General features: G+C 33.7%; 1 protein-coding gene across 1 annotated transcript in view; it reads left to right on the top strand.

Moving 5' to 3' along the window:
* Nucleotides 1–12,540, top strand: part of CCDC172 (coiled-coil domain containing 172) — a 52,980-nt gene extending 40,440 nt beyond the window's left edge. Inside the window, exons 8-9 of the mRNA XM_043476622.1 lie at nt 11,604–11,691; nt 12,499–12,540. Of these exons, the coding sequence (XP_043332557.1) occupies nt 11,604–11,691; nt 12,499–12,540 (130 nt within the window). The remainder of the gene's footprint in view (nt 1–11,603; nt 11,692–12,498) is intronic.
* The last annotated feature ends 10,135 nt before the right edge of the window (nt 12,541–22,675 follow it).

The raw sequence follows: 22,675 nt of genomic DNA, 5'->3' as shown, positions 1-22,675 counted from the left end.
AGCCTACCAGGATCCTCAGTCCATGGGATTTTCCAGGCAAAAACACTGGAGTGGGTTGCCATTTCCTTCTCCAGGGGATCTCCCTGACCCAGGGATCGAACCCGTGTCTCCTGCATTGTAGGCAGACGCTTTACTGTCTGAGCTACCAGGGAAGCCCCCCCTCTCCCTTATCCTTTAGATCTCAACTGAACTATTTCCTCAGGGAAGGTTTCCTGTGATCTTTTTATAACCTGTTATTTTTCCTAATAACACACTGTATTTTTTCCTTTCTAACACAGAATCCGTTTTATAATTACATATTTATGTGCTTTATTTTAATCATGTTTGTCTCATCACTCATATGCTCAATAAGGGGAAAGATCTTAACCTACATTGTTTACCGTTGTATACTCATGGTCTAATACAAATACCTTTGTATAGAGCTTGGCCTAGAGTAGGTATTGAATAAATAAATGAAGGAATAAATGAGCATAATAAAATGTGAAAGCATTCCTCTACTGTTTCCTTCTCTGTGTTCATAGAGATTGTAATTCCGTTCTATGACTGATCGTATTCAATGATAGCTGTATCAGTCTCTCTCACTGAACTGGGAACTCCCTCTACTTCTTGTTTGTTTTTCTGTCGGTGTCTGCATCTACCATAGTCAAGGGCACATAGTGTTTAATAAATATTTGTTCCAGTGAGTACATCTACATTTTAAAAAAAAACTTTTACTACAAAGAGGATAGACGTTCTTCATGTATTTTCAATATTCTTCCCAAAGACATGGTATATAATAACCACTGGGAGAGCCACATGGAATTCTTCTTCCCGCTCCTGATTGTTTTCTTCTATGTAGAAAAAACTTTACTGGTTTAACTCTCCTAGCCATCCCCCCAGAACTTCTTCTTTCTTATTCTAAGGTGGAGAGGAGTGGTTCAGTCTGATTGTTGAGTTTGGAAGGATAAACGGAAGACCAGCTCCTTTCTTTGCCTTATCTCTTTGGAGTCTGGCCTGCTTCACGGTGTATGTTCTACTCTGCTCCTCTATCCCTTGAATTTTCCAGTAGTAGGACTTCATGGGAGAAAGCTTTTGGCATCTGCCTTTCATGGTGTGAGTTAGGTTAGTCTAATTCTGGGTTCAGTATTAGTAGTAAATCCTTTGCATGTAGATATAAGCCACATTCTCTAGTGTCTGCTCTGTTAGCAGCAAACATGCCATCTTGGCTTCCCTCTGCCTTCCTCATTTCTCAGATGCTCAGAATTCAGGTAGCAAAGAATAGACCCCTTCAAACTTCCAACACCTATTATTTGTTATTATTAATCAACACCAGGATCACCAAAATATAATTCTTCATCATGAGTTTTTATTTACTCCAAATAGTAACATACCAGACAACTTGAAACATTTTGGGCTTTTTCTTACCCACAACACTTAGAATGGTTTCACACTTTTTATAATCAATGTTTGTACTGGTTTAATACAACAGGAAGTTTGTTTCAGAAATGAAGCTGCAGAATCAACAGCATGGATTTTCTTTCTTAGCATTTGAAGATAGTGTGGTTTTGTGAAGAGCATATTTGCAATGGAAACTGCACAAAAGTTAATATATACCTGCTACTGAGAGACTAAATGCATTTATATGAAGTAATAAATCAATGCTGTTGCCTCTTCAATGAAAATGTCATCCAGTTAAGTTAGTCATAGAGGTCACATTGATGGTCCCTAGATTTATAGAAGGTATAAGCACATGATGATATTAGAATACTTCTAACCTCTCTGAAAAATACACAGATAAATATGTAGATTTACATATATATATATTTTTTATTTTACCAAATATGAATAGATAGTTTTAAGTTATGAGAGTAGACTCTGTTGATTAAATAAAAAAAGTTTAGACATTAAAAAAATGTAAAACATCAGTCTCCTCTCTCATGTCTTGTTAAAAGTTTGACACACATCCTGTCAGAGTTTATAGTCTGTGTGTCTGTGTGTGTGTGTGTGCACACACACGTGCATTTAACATTGGTCTGTAGTTTGCTTTATTACTTAGAAAACATAAATATTTCTCATTAATACATACTGATCAACTTGATTCTTTTTAATGCTGATGTATAAAGATGAAATATTTTGTAAGCTTCCTCCCATTGATGGATGGGAGGAAGTTCTTAAATATTCATAATTAGAAGCATTTTTATAAATGTATCCCTAAATACTTGTGGAAGTGTTTCTGTAACATCATTTAGCAGAGTAATAAGAATTGTTATCTAGTTTATTGAGGAAATAATGCACGTCTACGTTGCAGTACTCTTGATTATCAACAGTAATAAACTCTTAAGTAGACAGGTGTAACAAAATCTCAGTTCTAAAGTTTCTAGAAAATACTAGTCAAAAATTAGATATCTGTAGCCAACCCCTATCATCTCTTTAGTTTTTAACATTTATAAAATATGAAAATCCTTATTTAATTCCAAGATCATTCTTAGCTATGTATTTTGTTGAATATTTCTGTTGACTCTGCATTTTTCTGGTAAAACTTCATCATTTATTCACTAACAGAAGTGCCTCTACAGCATTGATTATGTAGCCTTCAAGCTAATAGAAATCCCCTGTTTCGTGAATTCCTGGCACACACTGTAGTTATTAAAGCTTCGAGTAAATACAAGGGGAATTTTTATGGTAGAAGTCAGTTGATTATTTTAAATGTTATATTATGATATAAATGTGCCTGTTTGTAAATGTCCCAAACTTTGAAATAATTTTGCTTATTATATGAGCCATATATAACAATCATTTCCAAAGTTCATTTGTCCCTTTGATATCATAATGCACATTTTTTTTCACTTTCACATGTTTACCTTTAGAAACAACCCGTTTTGGTTGTGGGGATGGGGAAGGTGATAGAAAATATGTGATGAAAGGAGATGCCTAAGCCACCCAAATCAAGATTTGAAGTAATGGAGATGCTTGTAGCTCTCTCTCTTTTACTTCCTTCTCAGTAGATCTCATCAATTCAGACTTACCCACCTGTGAAGGTTCCTACCTGTCTGCTGATGGCCTGGACTGAAGGAATGCATAATTAGAAAACTGAAATTCTACTTTCACAGAATCAACTTTGAAACCCATGCTCATAAATGAACTGTGTATGAAAGAACATGACATATATATCTTTAAAATGGAGTATTTAGTGTTTAAATGACACTGAAATAATTTTCATATGAATTACTATAGAGAAATGATATTAAGAATGTCACACCATGAAAAACTAGTGAAAAGTAGTAAGGATTGCTTATTAAACCTCTATTGTGATTAAGGTAACCAAAAAGGATAAGATTCATAGACTTAACATGTTAGATCTAAAATTCCATATGTCAGAAATGGCATCAACATGGAATGATAATCTGGGAGAAATTTGTAGTACTTGTGATGAACAAAGGGTAACAGTTTATCAAAAATTAACAGATAAAAGTCAACAAGAAAACACTAAAAATCAGTAGTCTTTAATTTATGTATTTATCCAACCAAGCATGTATTAAACACTTGCTTTTCCAATACACTTTGCAAGTTATAGTGATACCAAAGTGAATAAGACAAGGTAATTCAGTTATACATCTTATCATTTAAGTACAGATTAAAACTACTGAATATCAATTTTTTATCAAATTTTGAAAGATATACTTAGATGACCATACTGAAAATTGGCAACAGTGTGGTACAGAGATAATTTACTCATTGCTGTGGCAGTATATATTGCTCGTATTTGGAATGCAATTTGATGTATATTGCTTGTATTTGGAATGCTATTTGATGTATACAAGTTATTGTAAACATCTTTAAAATGTTTATGCCATTTAAAGCAGTAATTTCACTTAGCTGTATCCCAAGGAAAATAATCCAAAGCACAGAGGAAGCTTTATGAACAAAGGTGTTCATAGAAATTTATTTATGGTAGAAAAAAATAGGAAGAACTTAAATGCTCTACTATAAATGAATGATTAAATTAACTGTGTTACAGCCACTTAAACTACTATATATTTATCTTAAATGTTATTAATTGGCAAATGTAATTAACTGGGGGAAATAAATATGACAGTATAAGGCAAAAGAAAAAAATAGAAGGCAAGATTACATAATCAATATCATATGGAAGAAAAAGACCTGAGATGAAGTGTACCTACATTTTAATCTCTTTGAATTTGTGTACTAGGACTTTGGGTGAAAATTGTCCTTCTTTCTAATTAAATAGTATTTGTTTACATTTCTATAACTAAAAAGAGTGTTCTTTTAGTTAAGGCTTCTCCATGGCACTTAGAGGTAGCTGAAAAAAATGGAATGGTGCAAGAAATTATAAAAACTACATGGAACATACATTTTGCAATGTTGCAAATCACAATGTTGGCCCATCCTCATCAATATCTGATGATTCAGAGAAAGGAGACAGTAACCAGTGCAAACTGCCCTTAGCTACTGTGCAGTAGGTGAAGGAAGCTCTTCTTGACTCCTGTAGACAATCAGTCTATGCACTGAAGCATGAGATCTGCTCACCATTATGTAGCTCCAGCCTAGCTGCAAATACATAAATATTCATACCGTCAGCATCCAGCCTCCTTTAAAGCTTTCCTTTAAGTGAGATCTAAATTCTACAACTTGGTTATATGCTGAATTGTGAAATGCTTCCTATAATTCATCCTAAATGCCATCCTTAATTTCAGTAGTCTCTCCTCCTTCTTGTTAACTAACTAAAATGGAAACCAATCACCACCCAATTCTGGTGGGCATGAGAGCTCTTACCAAACCATTTGAACTGAAAAGGTGAAAAAGGGCAAGTATTGACGGCATAGTGGGAAGAACGATCCCTACCACTGTATGTATTTGAAAATACATGAAAATACATGTATTTAACATGTATACACATGTTAAAATGAACATTGTATAGCAGCATCTGTGGTATATTGTTCCTCTCCATTTAGCTTTACACTTTTTAAGAATATTTATTGCAAGGGATTTTATGCTTGTGTAAACATCTAATGCTCCAAATCATTAACTTTTTCTCTGTCCAACTTGAGCATTCCTTCAGAATTTTTATTCACTGTTAAATTCCTACAAGTTCAGAACACAGTGAACTTCTTATATATTAGGTATTGTTTCTCAATCCATTCTGATAACTGTTATGTTTTTTCCCTAGCTAGGTGTTAGTTCTTAAGTACAATAATATAGTGAGGACCTGTGAACTAGGCTAGAACATCACCAGTATCTTGCTATGGGGTCCTCCATTAACCCACACTCCCTTCTTTGCCTCAGATGTAATTGCTGTCCTCGATTGTTTCATTTGTGTGTGTGTGTGTGGTATGACTTACTTAATTCATTCCTTGCTTATATATAATTTTCTTTGTTACTTTATGATTTACTAACTTTATGTCATGTATTCATATATGTAATCTACCTGTCATTTATATGCCTGCCAAAACAAAATATTGGTTATTTTTGCTTATTTTTGAGTTATGTAAAAAGGGTATCATTCTGTCCGGGACTTGCTTTTTATTCACTTGTTTCTAAAATTCATCCGTGTTGTTGAGTATAGATATGTGAATATGCTTTTTCTCTTTTTAATGCACATTTGAGTTTTCAGTTTTTGTTCTTGCAAACAGTGCTGTTTTGATCATCCTGGTGCACACAGCAAGAGCTTCTGTAGGGTATATGCCTGATGGAATTGCTGAGTATAAGGCATGTGAATGTTGAACTTTACAAGGTAGCAACAAACTTTCTATCAAAGTGATTAAACCAGTTTATACTTCCATTGGCACATTACCAAATTCCCCAGTGATCTATATTCTCTTAAATGCTATATTTTCAGACCTCTTATGCATTAAAAATCTCTCTCCCAACTTACGAAGTTTTTTGTTTGTTTTTGGTATTCTTCATACTCTTGTGCTTAGGTATATTTCTTACTTTTACAGTGACTGAAATTATCAGTCATTTCTTTCTGTGGTTAACATTTTTGTGTCTTGTTTAAGAACTCTTCCCTACCTTAGATCAGAAGGTTATTCTCCTGTATTTTCTTTAATAATTTTTAAGGTTTGTGTTTCACATTTAGGTCTTTAGTTTATTTGGAACTAATTTTTGCTTACATTCTACAGTAAGATATAGCTTTATTTTTCTCCACATGGTATCCAGTTGTCTGAGCAGTATTTATTGAGTGGTTTCTCCTTTCTCTAATGATCTGCAAAACCATGTCTTTTATTTAAAAATAATAATCAGAATAACATTTGTGAATCTATTTTAAGATTCTGTTTTCTATTCTGCTAAATTGGTCAACATTCATTTCTTTCACAACTGTCTTAATTATTGTTAAATGCACGCTATTAACTTTTAACTACTTAACTACTGTTACTTTATAATGAATCTTAATCTAAAGCAGAACACTTCCCTTTATCCTTCTTTGTCTTCATCAAGAATATCTTGACTGTACTTGACCCATTGCTTTTTTATATACATTTCCAAATCAGCTTATATCCATGAAAATCTCTTATGATTCCACTCATCCTACAGTCTCTTTTGAGAGATTTTACATCTTTATTAAGCTGAGATTTCTCATCTGTAAACTTAGAATATACAGATTTTTTTGTCTTAATCTTTTAATAAAAATCTTGTGAGTTTTATTTTTAGATACCTTGTAATTTTAAATGTAAATTGTTTAATGACATCAGTATTCTCTTTATTGCTGGTGCATGGAAATATAACATATTTTTGTATGTTGACTTTTTGGCCACTATCTTTGTTAAACTCTATTTTTTAAAGTTTTATTATAGAAGATTTAGAGCATATACAAAAGTAAAAATGTAAAATATAGTGAGTCCCAGGTAATTATCACTTAACTTTCAGTTCAGTTTAGTTTCGCAGTTGTGTCCGAATTTTTGTGACCCCATCGACTGCAGCACGCCAGGCCTCCCTGTCCATCACCAACTCCCAGAGTCTACTCAAACTCATGTCCATTGAGTTGGTGATGCCATCCAACCATCTCATCCTCTGTTGTTGTCCCCTACTCCTCCTGCCTGCAGTCTTTCCCAGCATCAGGGTCTTTTCCAATGAGTCAGTTCTTTGCATCAGGTGGCCAAAGTGTTGGACTTTCAGCTTCAGCATCAGTCCTTCTAATGAATGTTCAGGACTGATCTCCTTTAGGATGGACTGGTTGGATCTCCTTGCAGTCCAAGGGACTCTCAAGAGTCTTCTCCAACACCACGGTTCAAAAGCATCAATTTTTCAGTGCTCAGTTTTCTTCACAGTCCAACTCTCACATCCATACATGACCACTGGAAAAACCATAGCCTTGACTAGGCGGACCTTTGTTGGCAAAGTAATGTCTCTGCTTTTTAATATGCTATCTGGGTTATTCATAGCTTTTCTTCCAAGGAGCAAGATTTTTAAATTTCATGGCTGCAATCACCATCTGCAGTGATTTTGGAGCTCCCAAAGGTAAAGTCCTTCACTGTTTCCCCATCTGGTTGCCATGAAGTGATGGGACTGGATGCCATGATCTTAGTTTTCTGAATGTTGAGCTTTAAGCCAACTTTTTCACTCTCCTCTTTCACTTTCATCAAGAGGCTCTTTAGTTCTTCTTCACTTTCTCCCATGAGGGTGGTGTCATCTGCATATCTGAGGTTATTGATATTTCTCCCAGCAATCTTGATTCCAGCGTGTGCTTCATTCAGCCCAGTATTTCTCATGATGTACTCATGTAAGTTAAATAAGCAGGGTGACAATATACAGTCTTGACGTACTCCTTTCCCGATTTGGAACCAGTCTGTTGTTCCATGTCCAGTTCTAACTGTTGCTTCTTGACCTGCATACACATTTCCCAGGAGGCAGGTCAGGTGGTCTTAACAGGTGGTCACTTTAGGAATTATCAATTTATGGCCAGTATTATTTAATCTATGTCTCTTCTCATTTTTCTCTTGTATTACTTGAAACAAATCATATGTATTATTATCTTATTATGTCCCTGTAAAAAAGTACTTTAAAAGTATAACTAAAATCTATTATTACACATAAGGTAATTGACAACAAATAACGATTCATCAAATATTGTCAGTGTTCAAATTTCCAATTATTTGTAAATGTCATTATTTTGTTTGTGTAAATTAAGTTCCAAATAAGGTCCACACATGACAAGCAGCTGATATTTTAAATCTCTTTTAATCTAAAAGCTTCCTCTACTTAAAAAAATTTTTTTTGACTTATAATTGATTAGTATGTTGTGCATCTTCTCGTTTCCCTGTTAGCCATTCATATGTCTTCTTTGGAAAAAATGTCTGTTCAAATCCTCTGCCCATTTTTTAATCAAATTGTTTAAGAGTATAAGCCACTGTAGAATGTCCCTCAATTTAGACTCATTTGTTCCTTAGATATTAGATTCAGGTTAAATAATTTGGGACAAGGATAATATATAAGTAAGACTGTGTCCTCAGAACATTGCATCAGAAGGCATATAATGCCACTTTTGTTTCATTTTCAGTTAGGTTTGTGCTTAGGTAAGATTGTGTCTTCCAGGTTACTCCAATGAGAAAATAGTCTTTTCCATGAGTATTTACTAAATGATATAGGGGATGACTCAGACCTTGTGGATAGCCTTTTTCCCAGTAACTTTTCATGCAGTCATTTTAGCGTCCACTAATGTTGCTTCCCCGAGTCAATTATTACGTAGGTGGTTGGAAAGTGGCAACTTTCTAATAATGGAATTTTTCTTCATTTGTTAGCTAATAAAATTCTGGGGAAAAAAGACAGAGGTTCCTCTTCCTGTTACCCCATTCTTTTAATTTCTCCTTTTTAAGATTTTCTGTGGACTGGACTCATGAATTTCTTTTTATGTCGTGTGTTATAAATACATTATTATCATTATCTTTGATGCTCGAATTGTCCCAGATTTGGATATAGGCAGTCCCTTGAACTAAATTTCTGTGTCTTTGGACATGTTTCCATCAGTTTTTGGTCGATTTCCTTTCTTCTTGTGCAACAAAATATTCTAGGCTCACCTTGAATATTACCTGCCTCAGCCCTGGGACAAGTTATTTCAAGGAGTCCTGGTATCTTTTGTTGGTACTGGTTTTAGAAACTAAGATTAGCATGCTAGATGTGCTCATTACTACTGGGTGTTGTTGCTTCTGAGTACTTTAAATGGACAGAAATAAAAATACCATTTTTTTTAAATCATAAATTTTTATACTGATTTCTTCCATTCAAATCCAAAATGACAGGTTTTTTTTTCCCTACATCCATTTTCTATGTACATCTTCCTTTTCCTAGTGAAAACTCTGGTTTGTAACAATGTTAATGTAATTATCCATTTCCTACAACTTTCTAAAATAATTTTAGAATAACTAGCTGTGTACCCTCACTAACAACAAAAGTAGTAAAATTTAAGATTCCTTTGTAATTCTTACTGCCTTACAACATATCTCACTGTGGGTATATAGACTATTATTTTTGAAAATTACTTGAGTTCTTTTTAATTTTTATCTGTGATTATTAGTTTGAAAAACAGATTTATTTTGTTCTGTTTGTGTTTAATTCAGCTGTCATTTTGTGTTAAACTTTATGGTTCTTTTTCTGAACTTTATTATTTGTCAAGTATGTAAATAATCATCATGGTTCAAAAGTCAAAAGTATATAAAAAAAGATACATGCAGATGAGTTTCATTTTATTCCTTATTTATTCCACCCCATTTTCACTCACTGCTGTAGGTGATCAACTTTGTTAGTTTCTGGTTCATCTTTCTATGTTTCTTTTTATCTTCATTTTTTATACTATGTAATACTCCATTATATGGATGTGCTATAGTTTACTCAACCCATCTTTTAAGAATGGACACAGGTTGTTTACAATATTTGGTGATTACAAATAATAATGCAGTAATAACTTTGTGCATATATTGTTTTGTACTTACAGGGTGTATTACTGGTGGTGAATAGTGAAGTCAAAGGAAAAATATAACTGTAGTTTTGTTAGATACTACCAAATTCTTCTCCTTTGAAGTTTAACCATTTTAAATTCCCCTATCAATGTTTGAGTACACCTGTTTACCCACAGCTTATGAAAAAAATGTGTCATCAAGTTTTTGGAGTTTTACCAATCTGATAGATGAGACATGATATCCCTGTGTAGTAAATTTTCAAGTCTTTATTATGAGTAATATTGAGCACTTTTCATATGTTTAGGAATGATTTTTATACTTTTTCTGTGAACTCACTTTTTATGACTTCCCCATTTTTTAATCAGCCTTTGGTCTTTTTTCCCCTTGATTATAAATTTCCTTTACATATTAGAGAGATTAGACTTTTATCAGTGATGTATGTGGCAAGTATTTTCTTTAAGATTGTCATTCATCTTTCTACTCTACTCACGTGGTTTGCTGTGCAGTTTTTTAAATTAAATTGAATACTTTTCTATTTCATTTATATCTTGAACCATAGTGAGAAAGTTCTTGAACAGTATCAACTTATAAAGGAATTTCCCTATTCTTTCACTTTGTCCTTACATAGTTTTATTATTCTTGAGCTTAAATCTTTGATCCAGTTAGAGTGTATTTTGATATGTGCTGTGAGATAAAGAGGCAGTTTTAGCTTTGACAGTCCATTTATTGTCACATAGCAGATAGCTCTCTAGTTATTCTAACACAGCTTATTAAAAAGTCCATCTTCTTTTCTTTTTACAGTTTAGGTGGCTCTTTTAGCATATGCTAAATGTCCATTTGTTTCTTAAGCTATTTCTATCTTCTGTGTCCCACTGCTTTATTTTTATGTCAGTACTGTACTCTTTTAATTTTGAAGGATTAATGGTATGATCTAGTATCTCATAGAGCTAGTTATCCTTCTTCGTTTTCTCTTTTTTTTTTAGAACTTTCTTGAAAAAAAAATTTAAGATTTTTTCTAGACTGTTCTCTTCTTTTACTATATGAACTTTAGAATCAATCCACCCAGCACCAGGGGAAAAAGTATTAGTATTTTTTCTTAGGATCAAATAAAATTTTATTTAACTGGGGATAGTAACCATTTTTCTGATGTCCTATTCATGAAAAACCCTGAAGGAGAAAATGGCAACCCACTCCAGGATTCTTATCTGAAAAAATCCCATGGACAGAGGAGCCTGGTGAGCTATAGTCCAAAGGATTGCAAAGTCAGACACAACTGAGCAACTAAGCAAGCCATCCATAAGAAATTCAAGTTAGTTATTTGAATTTGAATTTATTCAAATAACTGGTGACAATGAAGGCTACTTATTTTTGTTTGCTAATTTTATATCTTGTCACCCTACTGAATTGTTTTATTATTTGAGTTGGTTTTATCACTGATTCTTGGGTTTTCGAAGTATGTTTTTAAATCACCCGAAAATTAGGTAGCTTTATTTCTTCTTTCTTCTTTCAAATTCTTATTCCTTTAATTATTTTTGCTAGACTAATTTTAATGACTAGAATTATAGAGAATTGAAATCTCTTTCCAATTTCTTTAATTTTAACTTAAAATTGTGATGATAGAAGCTACAAATCTGCCACTATTCATTTAATAAAGAATTATTATGAAATTTATTGCTGAACTAATTACTCGAGTGAATTTTTCCTTTAAAACAGACTTAAAAAAGAATTAGAACTTTATAAGGAAGATGACATGCAAAGTGTTTATGATGCTCTCCAATCAGAAATAGAATTTTTGGAGTTGGTAAGCCATCACTGATTGTTTAACTTTTGTTTAGCATTTTTTTTTTACCTACTGATAAGAATGTTTTTACTGGAATAAATTTCATTAAATTAATGTTCTGCCCTTCATGTGTGTTTGCACTAGATACAAAAAACAAAACTAAAGTAAAAATATGAACCTGTGAAATGTTTTGAGTCTTGGAGAATTGATGCTGCCTAAAGGCAGGTTATATTTAAAGAGAATATGAATTAAAAAAAATTTAAACCTGACCTCACAACATCCCCTTGACTGAAACTGTTATTAGAGGATTAATGCACTGAAGAAGTTTAACTATCAGAATGCTTAAAAGCTTTTTGTTTTTGTTAAGAATAAATTATACTTCTATTATATTTGACCCTAAAACTTTCTTATTATGATTTTTATGATTTCAAGAATTTTGGATTCAATTATTGGAAACCTATTTTCAGATTGTGTGGGAACACTTCAAATTGCTTTTAACCTCTTTGGTTGTTTATAAAATGAACAAGTATTTGTCATGCTCTGTTTTAATAGAGGACATATATAGCTAGCTTTAAAGCACGTTAAACTATAGTTTTAATTTAATACATTTTGTTTTCTTTCATATTTATTTTCCAGAAACATTTTCTTGTTCAAAATTTTCCAATAGATTGTGTCAGAAGTTATATTTTCTAAGATTTATATCTTTATTAAAACTTTCAGTAGTAAAATTTAGAAATGCCCAGTTGTGCTAAATTTACATGAATTTTATGTAATTCTTTTATTAAGAATTTCATATGTCTCATGAAAAATTGTATGTTTTTGTTTCAGACATTGGCACAGAAAGATCATCAGGAAACAAATAACTTGTAAAGAATTGACCAACTATCTAAGATTTGGCTAGAGCATCTTACTATCAGATCTTTGTGGTAGATACATGAATGATACCCATTACAACAGATTCTTGTGGAAAACTTGAGGTTAAAAATATTTAGAGTTGATTGTGTTTCTAAAGGAATTAAAAAGGAGAAACATATTGTGTTCTCAGATTTTTTATTCACCCTGACCCTTAAGCTGATTTGTACTTTCTAATGTTATTCATTTTTTGTTTGCAGCTTACCTTGGATCAAATCAAACACGTATAGGTGGAAAAACTCAGATTATAGACCCGATTTTTGTCAGTACCATTTGCACCAGCGAAGATGTTTATTTTGATTTTAATCCTTTGTGATCACAAGGTGATGTCTTTTGACAGAGGCCTTCTGAGGCCTTTCATCTTGAGTAGCCAGCTTTCTCCACTTTTCTCTAAATATATCTATAGATTTGAGTCTGGGGCACCTGCAGCCACTTTCCAGTACTTTGTCCTGCCAGTTTTATTCCCAATGCCAGTGTTGGTTAGAAGGAAATAAGTCGTTTACTTGGGGAGGTACATAGTCTCCTTTTGGCCATCAGGATTCACTTTTGCTGGTGTCCTAAAATATTGAAACTGAAAACAGTGTACATATGTTTGGATCAACCTTGGTATTGTCACTAAATTTCCAACATCAGATATCTTTCTGCTGTTGGAAGTCCTAACTAGGAAGAAAGGTATATTTTCTTCAGTTTCTTTAAAATTTTTTAATTGTTTTTTTAAAAAAATTTTGGAGTATAGTTGATTTAGAACATTGTGTTAGTTTCAGGTGCACAATAAAGTGACTGAGTTAAACATATGCACATATTCTTTATATCGGATTCTTTTCCTGTATAGGCTGTCACAGAATATTGAGTAGCATTCCATGTGCTATACAGTAGGTCCTTGATGCTTATCTCTTTTGTATATAGTAGTGTGTGTTTGTTAATCCCAAGCTCCTGATTTATCCCTTCCCTCCATGTTTCCCATTATGTAACCATAGTTTGTTTTTGATATTTGTATGTATTTTCATTTATAACTCAAGACTATATATTTGTGGTGGGAAGAAAGAAGGAAGCAGGAATAAACAAAGAGGAAGAAATAAAAGGATATTTATTACATTCTCTGTATTTGCCTAGTTGGAACTATCAGAATTAGAAGTCATATGTCATAAGTACAAATTACAAATATTATATAGGCTTCTACAGTTCCGCCTGTGGTTATCATTCACTGTATCGATCTACATACAGCAATATAATGATGGCACACACAAAAACAGCATATTGAAACTGTTCAACAAGGTCCTAAATTGTGGTCGGCGGGGAGGGAAACAAAAGCTATTTAAGGATGTATCTCAAAGTACTGAATGCAAATGTTTTGTGATTGTAGTTGAATTAATTTGATATCAAATATGAGATGTTTACAGATGTCTTAGATATATTGATATTAAAGTAGTCTTGTTTCAAATCAAGTCTTATTTGGGCATAACTTTTTGTATAGGTTGCTTTATATCCTTATTTTTTTTAAAGTATCAAAGTTAAAACTCTCCTTTGAGATGTGTAGCAGTTGCCATCTGTATAAGTAATTTGCATATTTAGAAGTTATTTTTATTTTGATTCTTTAAATATTTAATAGTAAATTACTTTTGCTTAAGAAGAAAAAAAAGTAATGGTACCAGGGAATTGCAGTCTATTTTATATGCAAATATAGAGTGGGAAATGTTTACTGGGATTAGTCATAACTTCAGTTCTATCTTATTTTAGTCTATTTATCTAACCACATTCTAAGTTCTGAGTCTTGTGAATATTTATTATTAAATGTATATCATATCATTAATATACAGGGTAAGTTTACATGTAAAGCCTTTTTTGCAGTGATTTTTGTTCATTATTGATTTTGTAGCTAAAATATTAATGTGAAGTAGAGATCTGCCTATTATTTATATAACTAACACAGAATGGCATATATGCAGAATAAACTTACTGACGTAAAAATCTTTTCATGAATGTGTATATAGACTATTTAGATTGAATATTCAGTAATGGAGTCAGAATTTATATGAACTGAATTTGAGAAAAATGGAAGGCTCAGAACATATTTTCATTATTTCAGAATGTTTAAAATGAATATTTTAAGATTTAAACTAATTTTCAAGCAGTCAAATGATTTTTTTTAAGAGTGCATGGTAGACTACACTGCTCAAGTAACACCAGCCAGCATAACTGGGACTGTTAGAATCAGGTAGTCAAAGGAAGAAGTTCACTGAAAAAAGGAAACACAACAATCAGTAGAAATTGTGGTGTACAAAACTACACTGTCAATATATTAGATGTCTGTTCTTAATTTTTTTTTAAGAATTAGTAATTCATTAAACTCTTAAGTAGGAAAAAATAACTGAAATTACCTAAGTAAAAATATGTCTCAGACTGACTTTAATTACTCCAGAAGATGACATTGGCTATCCAAAAAGGCAGTTTTCAAATGAATGCTCATTCATTAAATGAATTCACTAAATTTTCCCTATACTTAGTTATAACTAAAGCCTAACTAACCCAGAGTAACTGCTACAGCGCTGAGGTTCCTGACTTGCCACCATAGTTCTTTCCCGTAATGGAAGTTCTTTTAGAAGCAACTTACTAATTCTCAGCCCTCCACTGGGTATAATACTAGGATGTATAGAGGGTTTGCTGCTTGTTTTTCCTGCTGATTAATGGAGCTATTTGGCTAGGGGAAGAACAGCAACAAAATTATAGGATGTAGAGCATAACCACTGGACTAGAAATTCCTTTCTTTATTCCCTGGCCTAATTATTGAAATGGGAGGAAAAAGCAGAGAAAGGGAAAAGCTTTAAGGCCTGTACAATCAAAGATTCCTAAACTACTCATTGTTTTATCAATGGTAGCATTTTCTTCTGTAAAATAAACAAAAATTGAGAATTGTCTGCCTATCCTTTTTCTCTTAAAACTTGATAAATCATGATGAGATTCTTAAAAGTCCAAGATAAGGGTGAAGTCATTATATTGTAGTGAATTGGAATCTAGAAATGACTCTAAAACAGAGTCAATTGAGATTTGGGAATTTATTATAGAGTAGATATTATGCTGAGAAAAGTCTATTGAGTCTTTTACCAGAAGGGCAGTCAGTAACTCAGCTGGCTAACTGCAGATGGACAGACAGCATTCACTGGACAGGCCCTATTCTAATCTCTGATGAGGACAAAGTCCCTTTCTATTTCATACCAATCAATCATACATAACTGTGTCACATTATTATGAATAAGTCATTTATTTGCAGTCCAGAAAACAGTAGCAGTTCAGTGACATGATTAGAAATAAATTTGATATGCTTTTAAATCCTGGCTGTAGAAGGCTAAGGTGTTCTGTCATTCAAATATTTATTTATAGTATAAAATTTGATACTTAAAGTTGTTAAGTATACTAAAAAATATTTTAATGTATCTGAAGCAGATATATTTTAATTCAACTTTTTATGTTTCTTCCTGTCTTCTCTCCTTTGTCATCCTGAGAAACTTAGATGAAGCAAATATACTTGCTTTTCAGAGTCTTGTTCAGAGCATTTTCTGTCAAGGGAACTTATTCCAAGACATGAACTAAAATTGAAAAATATTTTTTGTCATTAGCCTGAAGCAGGGATTAGGTCTTGGAGTTTTGTGGCCCTTTTATCTTAAGACACCAGATTTTTTTTTTTTTTAATGAAAGAATGGGAAGAATGAAGTTATCTTTGGAAATGTTGGAGGTAGGAATGTATAGTTAGTTGCATTTATGCTTTCTAGACATTGTATTTTCAAATTTAAATAAACTTTTGCTTGGTCTTATAATGATTAAATCATCCTACCAGAGAAGAACCTTTATTTTCTTACTAACTTAACTGACAATTGAGAAAGGAATGATACTGAGACAGCATCAACTAATATATGAATGAAATAATACAATAACTCTGTCTCTGAGGGAAAATTGGGGTATCATTGGTTCGTTGTTACAATGTACTAAGGGTCACATTCATTAAACATGAGGAAAATTTTGCAGGGTAATGCTGGTTGTAAAAGCATATTTACTTTGATTGGAAAGAAAGAAAGTATAAGGAGGAAAGCCATGACTATGGTAAAACACTGTCCTAGCTGCTCCTATGGAAAGTATCAAGAGCAAAGCTGACAGTACCGAATGCTTATTTAAACAGCTGCTTTTGATACATAGCGAATTCATCTTAAAAAGACCTTTGTGAAATTGACAGCAGCAGAATTCAGATGTCTGGGAAAATAAAGAGTAAGTAGTTGTGGGAAATGAGGCCCATAGAGTGGGAGAAAAATGATTTTCTTTTTTTCTTGCAACCAGAAAAGCTGTACTGTTCTGTTAATTCTAAGTTAATTGTTGTCATACTGGTAATAAATTGTCATTCTAATTAGTTGGTAAATAAAATCTTGTTAAAATCCTCTTAATCTACGTTTAATAGATGCAAATACAATTACTAATGAATATTTCTGGGTAGGGCTTTGTGATTGCTGAAAAGTGTTTGTAGATTCAAACCACCAAAGTACATGATGTTGATGGCTTTTGTAACATTTAGACAAAGAAACTCCTGGTTGGGAATGGGTGACGTGAATGCAATCATAGCAATCAGTGTAATGTCTGCTCTAAAATATGGTGCCAATTAAAATCTGTAAAATAAAGGTTATATTTATAAAAATATTTTTATCCAGTAAAAGCAAAGCTCTTTATTGAGATTCTAGTTGGAGGTCTAACATATATTGCAGTTTTTGCAGGAAAAGCTGAGATTTTGATTGATGTCTGATTCATGTGAGATTGGAGAAGGCAGTGGGTCTCTTTATTTACTGTTTAATTTCTTGGACTTCAACAATCTTAAAAATACATTGTTTTTGAAAGTGTGCTTATAATAAAATCTTAACACAACAGGTAAATATTAGAAGATAAGAGAAATTTGAGGATCATTTAAATCACCCTTTTGCTTCCAGAATACATTGACTAATCAGAATCAGTTAATGTGAATCTTTAATTAACCAAGAATATCCTTTAGACTCCGTGAGAAGTACAAAACAGACTCAAATCAAGTATTGCTGAAAATTCACCTTCTGGGTATCTCTTGAAATTAATCCCTATTCATTGCACTTTTTTACATTTTCTGCAGATTTTTTCCAGTGCTACCCTGTAGTTATTGATAATTTATGGTGATAACCTGAGAGATGGCATCTTCTTAAACTCATACATAATGAGTTGTATTCCTTTCTTCAGTGCCTGTTAAGGCAGGAATATGGACTAACGGAGAACTTCCAGAAAGATCAGCATGTAAAAGAATCTCTTATTAACCTAAAATCAGCACTCTTCATATTTCTTTCTTTTTCCCTTTCTGTTGTTCCTTCCGTCCATTCTTTCATCCATTCGTCCTGGTTCCTAGCTACCTCTTAGGACTCAGATCATAGCCTCTCCTCCTTGCACATTCCTCTCCAGCCACACTGCCGTTCTTGCTGTTCTTTCTGCTCCGCAAAGAGGCCTGACTTACTCTGGCCTTAGGTTCATTTCGAAGCTGTGTTCCCTCTGCCGAGGATGCTCCTCCTCCTGATCTTTGTATGGCCATCTGTTCTGTAGTCCAGATGTCAGCTGAAATGTCACCTCCTGGGAGAAACCTTCCTTTAAATAGTCAGTCTAAAGTAGTCACATGATCACATCACACCATCTAGTTTAATTCTCTTCATACTATTGTGATTTCTGAAATCGTCCTTGTCTGTTTCTGTTTATAAAACCACAAATTCATGAGCAGGGGTATTATGTGTCTTATGCACCACTTTTTTCTCAGAACCTAGAGCAGTGTCAGCATATGAAGTGTTCAATAAAGGTGTATTGAAGTATGGCTTGAATAAACTTGTTCATTAAAGCCACATTTATTAATTGAGGATTTCTTGGTTATCCAGTTTTTAAACTGGGTTCATTTATTGTTTATTTTCTTTCTTAGTTGAATTACCATATCCAAAATGGTAACCCACTCCAGTACTCTTGCCTAGAAAATTCCATGGATGGAGGAGCCTGGTGGGCTACAGTCCATGTGGTTGCAGAGTCAGACACGACTGAGTGACTTCACTTTCTTTCTTTCTAATTTTCTTTTTTTTTTTTTTTCTTTCTAATTTTCTTACTCTTACTGAGCCTCTCTGTTTACTCAGTTGAAAGCGGTAGTAATAATGATTCCTAATTTCAGAACCCATCTATGTGGAACAACCAATAAAAGCATGGAAGAGAAAGTGGAAGAAAGTAATGATCCCTATGCCATCAGTGAGAAATGTTTGTGAGTCTCTCCGTGGTCACTTACAGCCTTCTGTTATCAAGCTGTTGATTGGCAGGTAATAATTATGAATGCTTACTTTCTATCAGCTGCTAGAATAGGAAGTGAAAATTGTAAGTTGCTTGCAAGCTACAAATGTGCGTTAAAGCAGCTTAAAAGCATTATTTCTCCACGATAATAGAAAATTTTCAAATGTGTTTGCTTCCAACTATGATTTATTTGGTCTTTCTGGCCTGAAATGCAAAATTTAAACAATTCTGTTTTTAATTCAGCATCCCATTTAGAAAAATGTATGAGTGCCACCTGCTGGATTTCTCTGGTACAGCCTTAAATACGATCATGTCATGAAATTGGAGGAAGTTTGGAATATCAAATGCTTGCAAAAAAGTGATGCTTCTTCCTTCCCTCCCTCCCTCCCTCCCTTCTTTTCTTGTCTTCTTTCTTCCTTCCTTCTGTCTCCATTTCTGTAGATACAAATTTTAAATTTCTGTCTATATACATTTTCCAGTTGTTCCATATATAATTTTTAATAGTATGTATTTGATACTTATTTTCAAATTAGTTTCACATGTACCCTTGAGAAACTATAAAGTTTAAGGAACATAAAAGTGAAATTCCAGTTTTTACTTTTGCTAAACTGAGCCTTATTGGTTTAATCTCTTAAGGCTCTTTGCTAAGAGCCTTATTGGTTTAATCAGTACATTTTATTTTTGAATTTAAAAATATAAATAAAAGCCTTTCACCCTGAGACCACATGAAAAGTTGATGTTAACTTGTTGATTATTTAAATAACTTCCATGTGTGTTAATCTTGATTATTTAGTATTTTTCTTTAGTCTTCAAAGATTCATCATGAATTATTGGTCCATCAAATAAAGTGAAGGTATTCTATTTAGGATCTTTGGTAATTGATCTGTCAATCAGCTTTATCACCAGAGATGTGTTTCCTTTAAAGCTTTACTGTAAAATTCCTATCTCCTTGTTATTTAACATATATGGAATTCATGATCTCAGAATTTTTGTTGTTTCATGAGTTAAGTTGCCGGAGTCCAGCCTCAGCAGGATCCAGGGGGTACCCTCAGGATGAACGGTGTCGGCGAGAGAGAGAAGACACGTGAGACCAGCCTTGATAGGGCCAAGTCTGCGAGGGAGAGAGAGAGAGAGAGAGAGAGAGAGTGACCGGGGTGGGGGGGGTGTGCAGCAGGGTCTGGCAGGGTCTGGCAAATCTTTATTTTTTACCGTAGCTTTTATACCCTAAGTTAGTACATTTCTAAGGGGAAGATAGTTTAACATTACATCAGCTTGTCCTTCACGAAACCAGGGTGTTTTCTGCATACTTCTTTGTTTATGAGGGTCTTGTACATTATCTTCTGGCCTTCGGGCCTATTAACATTTTATGCAAGCCAGGTGAATGTAAACCTATTTTCTGTTTCTGTGGTGATCTTAACAAAAAAGTTACAGTCTCATAGGGCAACAGTACAGCATGTCACAACATAGTAGAAGTATAACCTTGTTAACATAAAAGTTAATTCTTCTGCAGAAGTTGTCAGTTGAGTTTATCTAAGAAGTTTACCCCACACAGACTCTGCGACTTTGGTGAGGCAGCCCCTGCCTAGCACTCCTGGCTGATAATTAACAACCGCCTCATTGGTACCACACTAGGGCTAAGTTCTTATTTTTCTAGATCTATAACTATATTAACAATGGTTTCCATAACACAACCTTAGCACATTAAGAGCAAAAGCACAGCAAGCAAACGTCAACCCAATAACCACCTATAGAATAATTTTTCTTATGTTTTCTAATAGGGCTTCTTCACTCCCCGAAGGGCTCTATGTCTGTTAGGGCCTTTATATGATCAGGTTCTTTATGTTATTTTATGATTAGGGTATTATAAGCAATCATGCATATTAGTACCAAGGGCATAAACGCATTTGCCAAACAAACTAAAATACCAGCAAAGGAGTTTAAATTAAAACACTCCTTTCACCCTGGATAATCTCATAAAATACCACCACCGGGGAAACTTATTGATTAAAGTTCTAAATTGATTCTTATTTGGAAAGAGATCGGGGGAGGCCTTCTGCCTGTGTCACAGAAATTAGGGAGTAGTCTATTGAAGCAAGCATCAGAAAGACAGATATCATCTTTAACGTGAGCATCGGGGGCAGCTTTTCGGAATCCCTGAAAACCTGATCCGCCTTGCCTTTCAGGTTTTCTCCCTCATGACTTTGTCATGGGTGGGATCTCGTGTGCCAGCTCCGGCATTAAGTGATTGAGTATCTCCTAGTGCAGTGCTGTTGATGAAGGGAAATTGGGCGAAATATCTATTGACTCCAACAATATCTCAATAGTTGAATATTTGACAATACTTCATGTGTCAAATCCATCAGCAAATTCTGTTTGTACCTTCAAAATAGAGGCAGAGTCTGGAACTTCTCCTCTCCATAGCAGGACTACTGCCAGTGGTGCAGGCTCCCTGGTACTTCCTGTCTTGTCTTTTCTGCGTTGTCTCTCAACACTTACCTGATACATTTTACTTTTTTATGAACTCTCATATTCACTGCCTGTCATTTAGGCCAGTATGTAGGCGATTTTTGTTTCTTGTTTGCTGCTGTCTGCCCAGTGCATTAAACAGTGCCTGACACATAGTATGTACTCACATATCTTATTTTGTAAACAAACGGATTTGCTTTATTTTCTTCTTTCTCAAAGTATTTTTAAAAAGTGTATTAGTTAAGATCTTCTATTTCTTCCTGGTTCAGTTTTGGAAAGTTATACTTTTCTAAGAATTTGTCCATTTCATCCAAGTTGTCCATTTTATTGGCATAGAGCTGCTGGTAGTAGTCTCTTATGATCCTTTGTATTTCAGTGTTGTCTGTTGTGATCTCTCCATTTTCATTTCTAATTTTGTTAATTTGGTTCTTCTCTCTTTGTTTCTTAATGAGTCTTGCTAATGGTTTGTCAATTTTGTTTATTTTTTCAAAAAACCAGCTTTTAGCTTTGTTGATTTTTCTATGGTCTCTTTAGTTTCTATTGCATTTATTTCTGCCTTAATTTTTAAGATTTCTTTCCTTCTGCTAACCCTGGGGTTCTTCATTTCTTCCTTCTCTAATTGCTTTAGGTGTAGAGTTAGGTTATTTATTTGGCTTTTTTCTTGTTTCTTGATGTAAGCCTGTAATGCTATGAACCTTCCCCTTAGCACTGCTTTTACAGTGTCCCATAGGTTTTGGGTTGTTGTGTTTTCATTTTCATTCATTTCTATACATATTTTGATTTCTTTTTTGATTTCTTCTATGATTTGTTGGTTATTCAGAAGCGTGTTATTTAGCCTCCAGGTGTTTGAATTTTTAACAATTTTTTTTCCTGTAATTGAGATCTAATCTTACTGCACTGTGGTCAGAAAAGATGACTGGAATGATTTCAATTTTTTTGAATTTTCCAATGGGCCAGAGAACTAAACAGACATTTCTCCAAAGAAGACATACAGATGGCTAACAAACACATGAAAAGGTGCTCAACATCACTCATTATTAGAGAAATGCAAATCAAAACCACAATGAGGTACCATTACACACCAGTCAGGATGGCTGCTATCCAAAAGTCTACAAGCAATAAATGCTGGAGAGGCTGTGGAGAAAAGGGAACCCTCTTACACTGTTGGTGGGAATGCAAACTAGTACAGCCACTATGGAAAACAGTGTGGAGATTCCTTAAAAAACTGGAAATAGAACTGCCATATGACCCAGCAATCCCACTTCTGGGCATACACACTGAGGAAACCAGATCTGAAAGAGACACGTGCACCCCA

Source organism: Cervus canadensis, chromosome 8 (assembly GCF_019320065.1).
Source record: "Cervus canadensis isolate Bull #8, Minnesota chromosome 8, ASM1932006v1, whole genome shotgun sequence".
Taxonomy (NCBI): Eukaryota; Metazoa; Chordata; class Mammalia; order Artiodactyla; family Cervidae; genus Cervus; species Cervus canadensis.
This window is presented reverse-complemented; position numbering and strand designations above follow the sequence as displayed.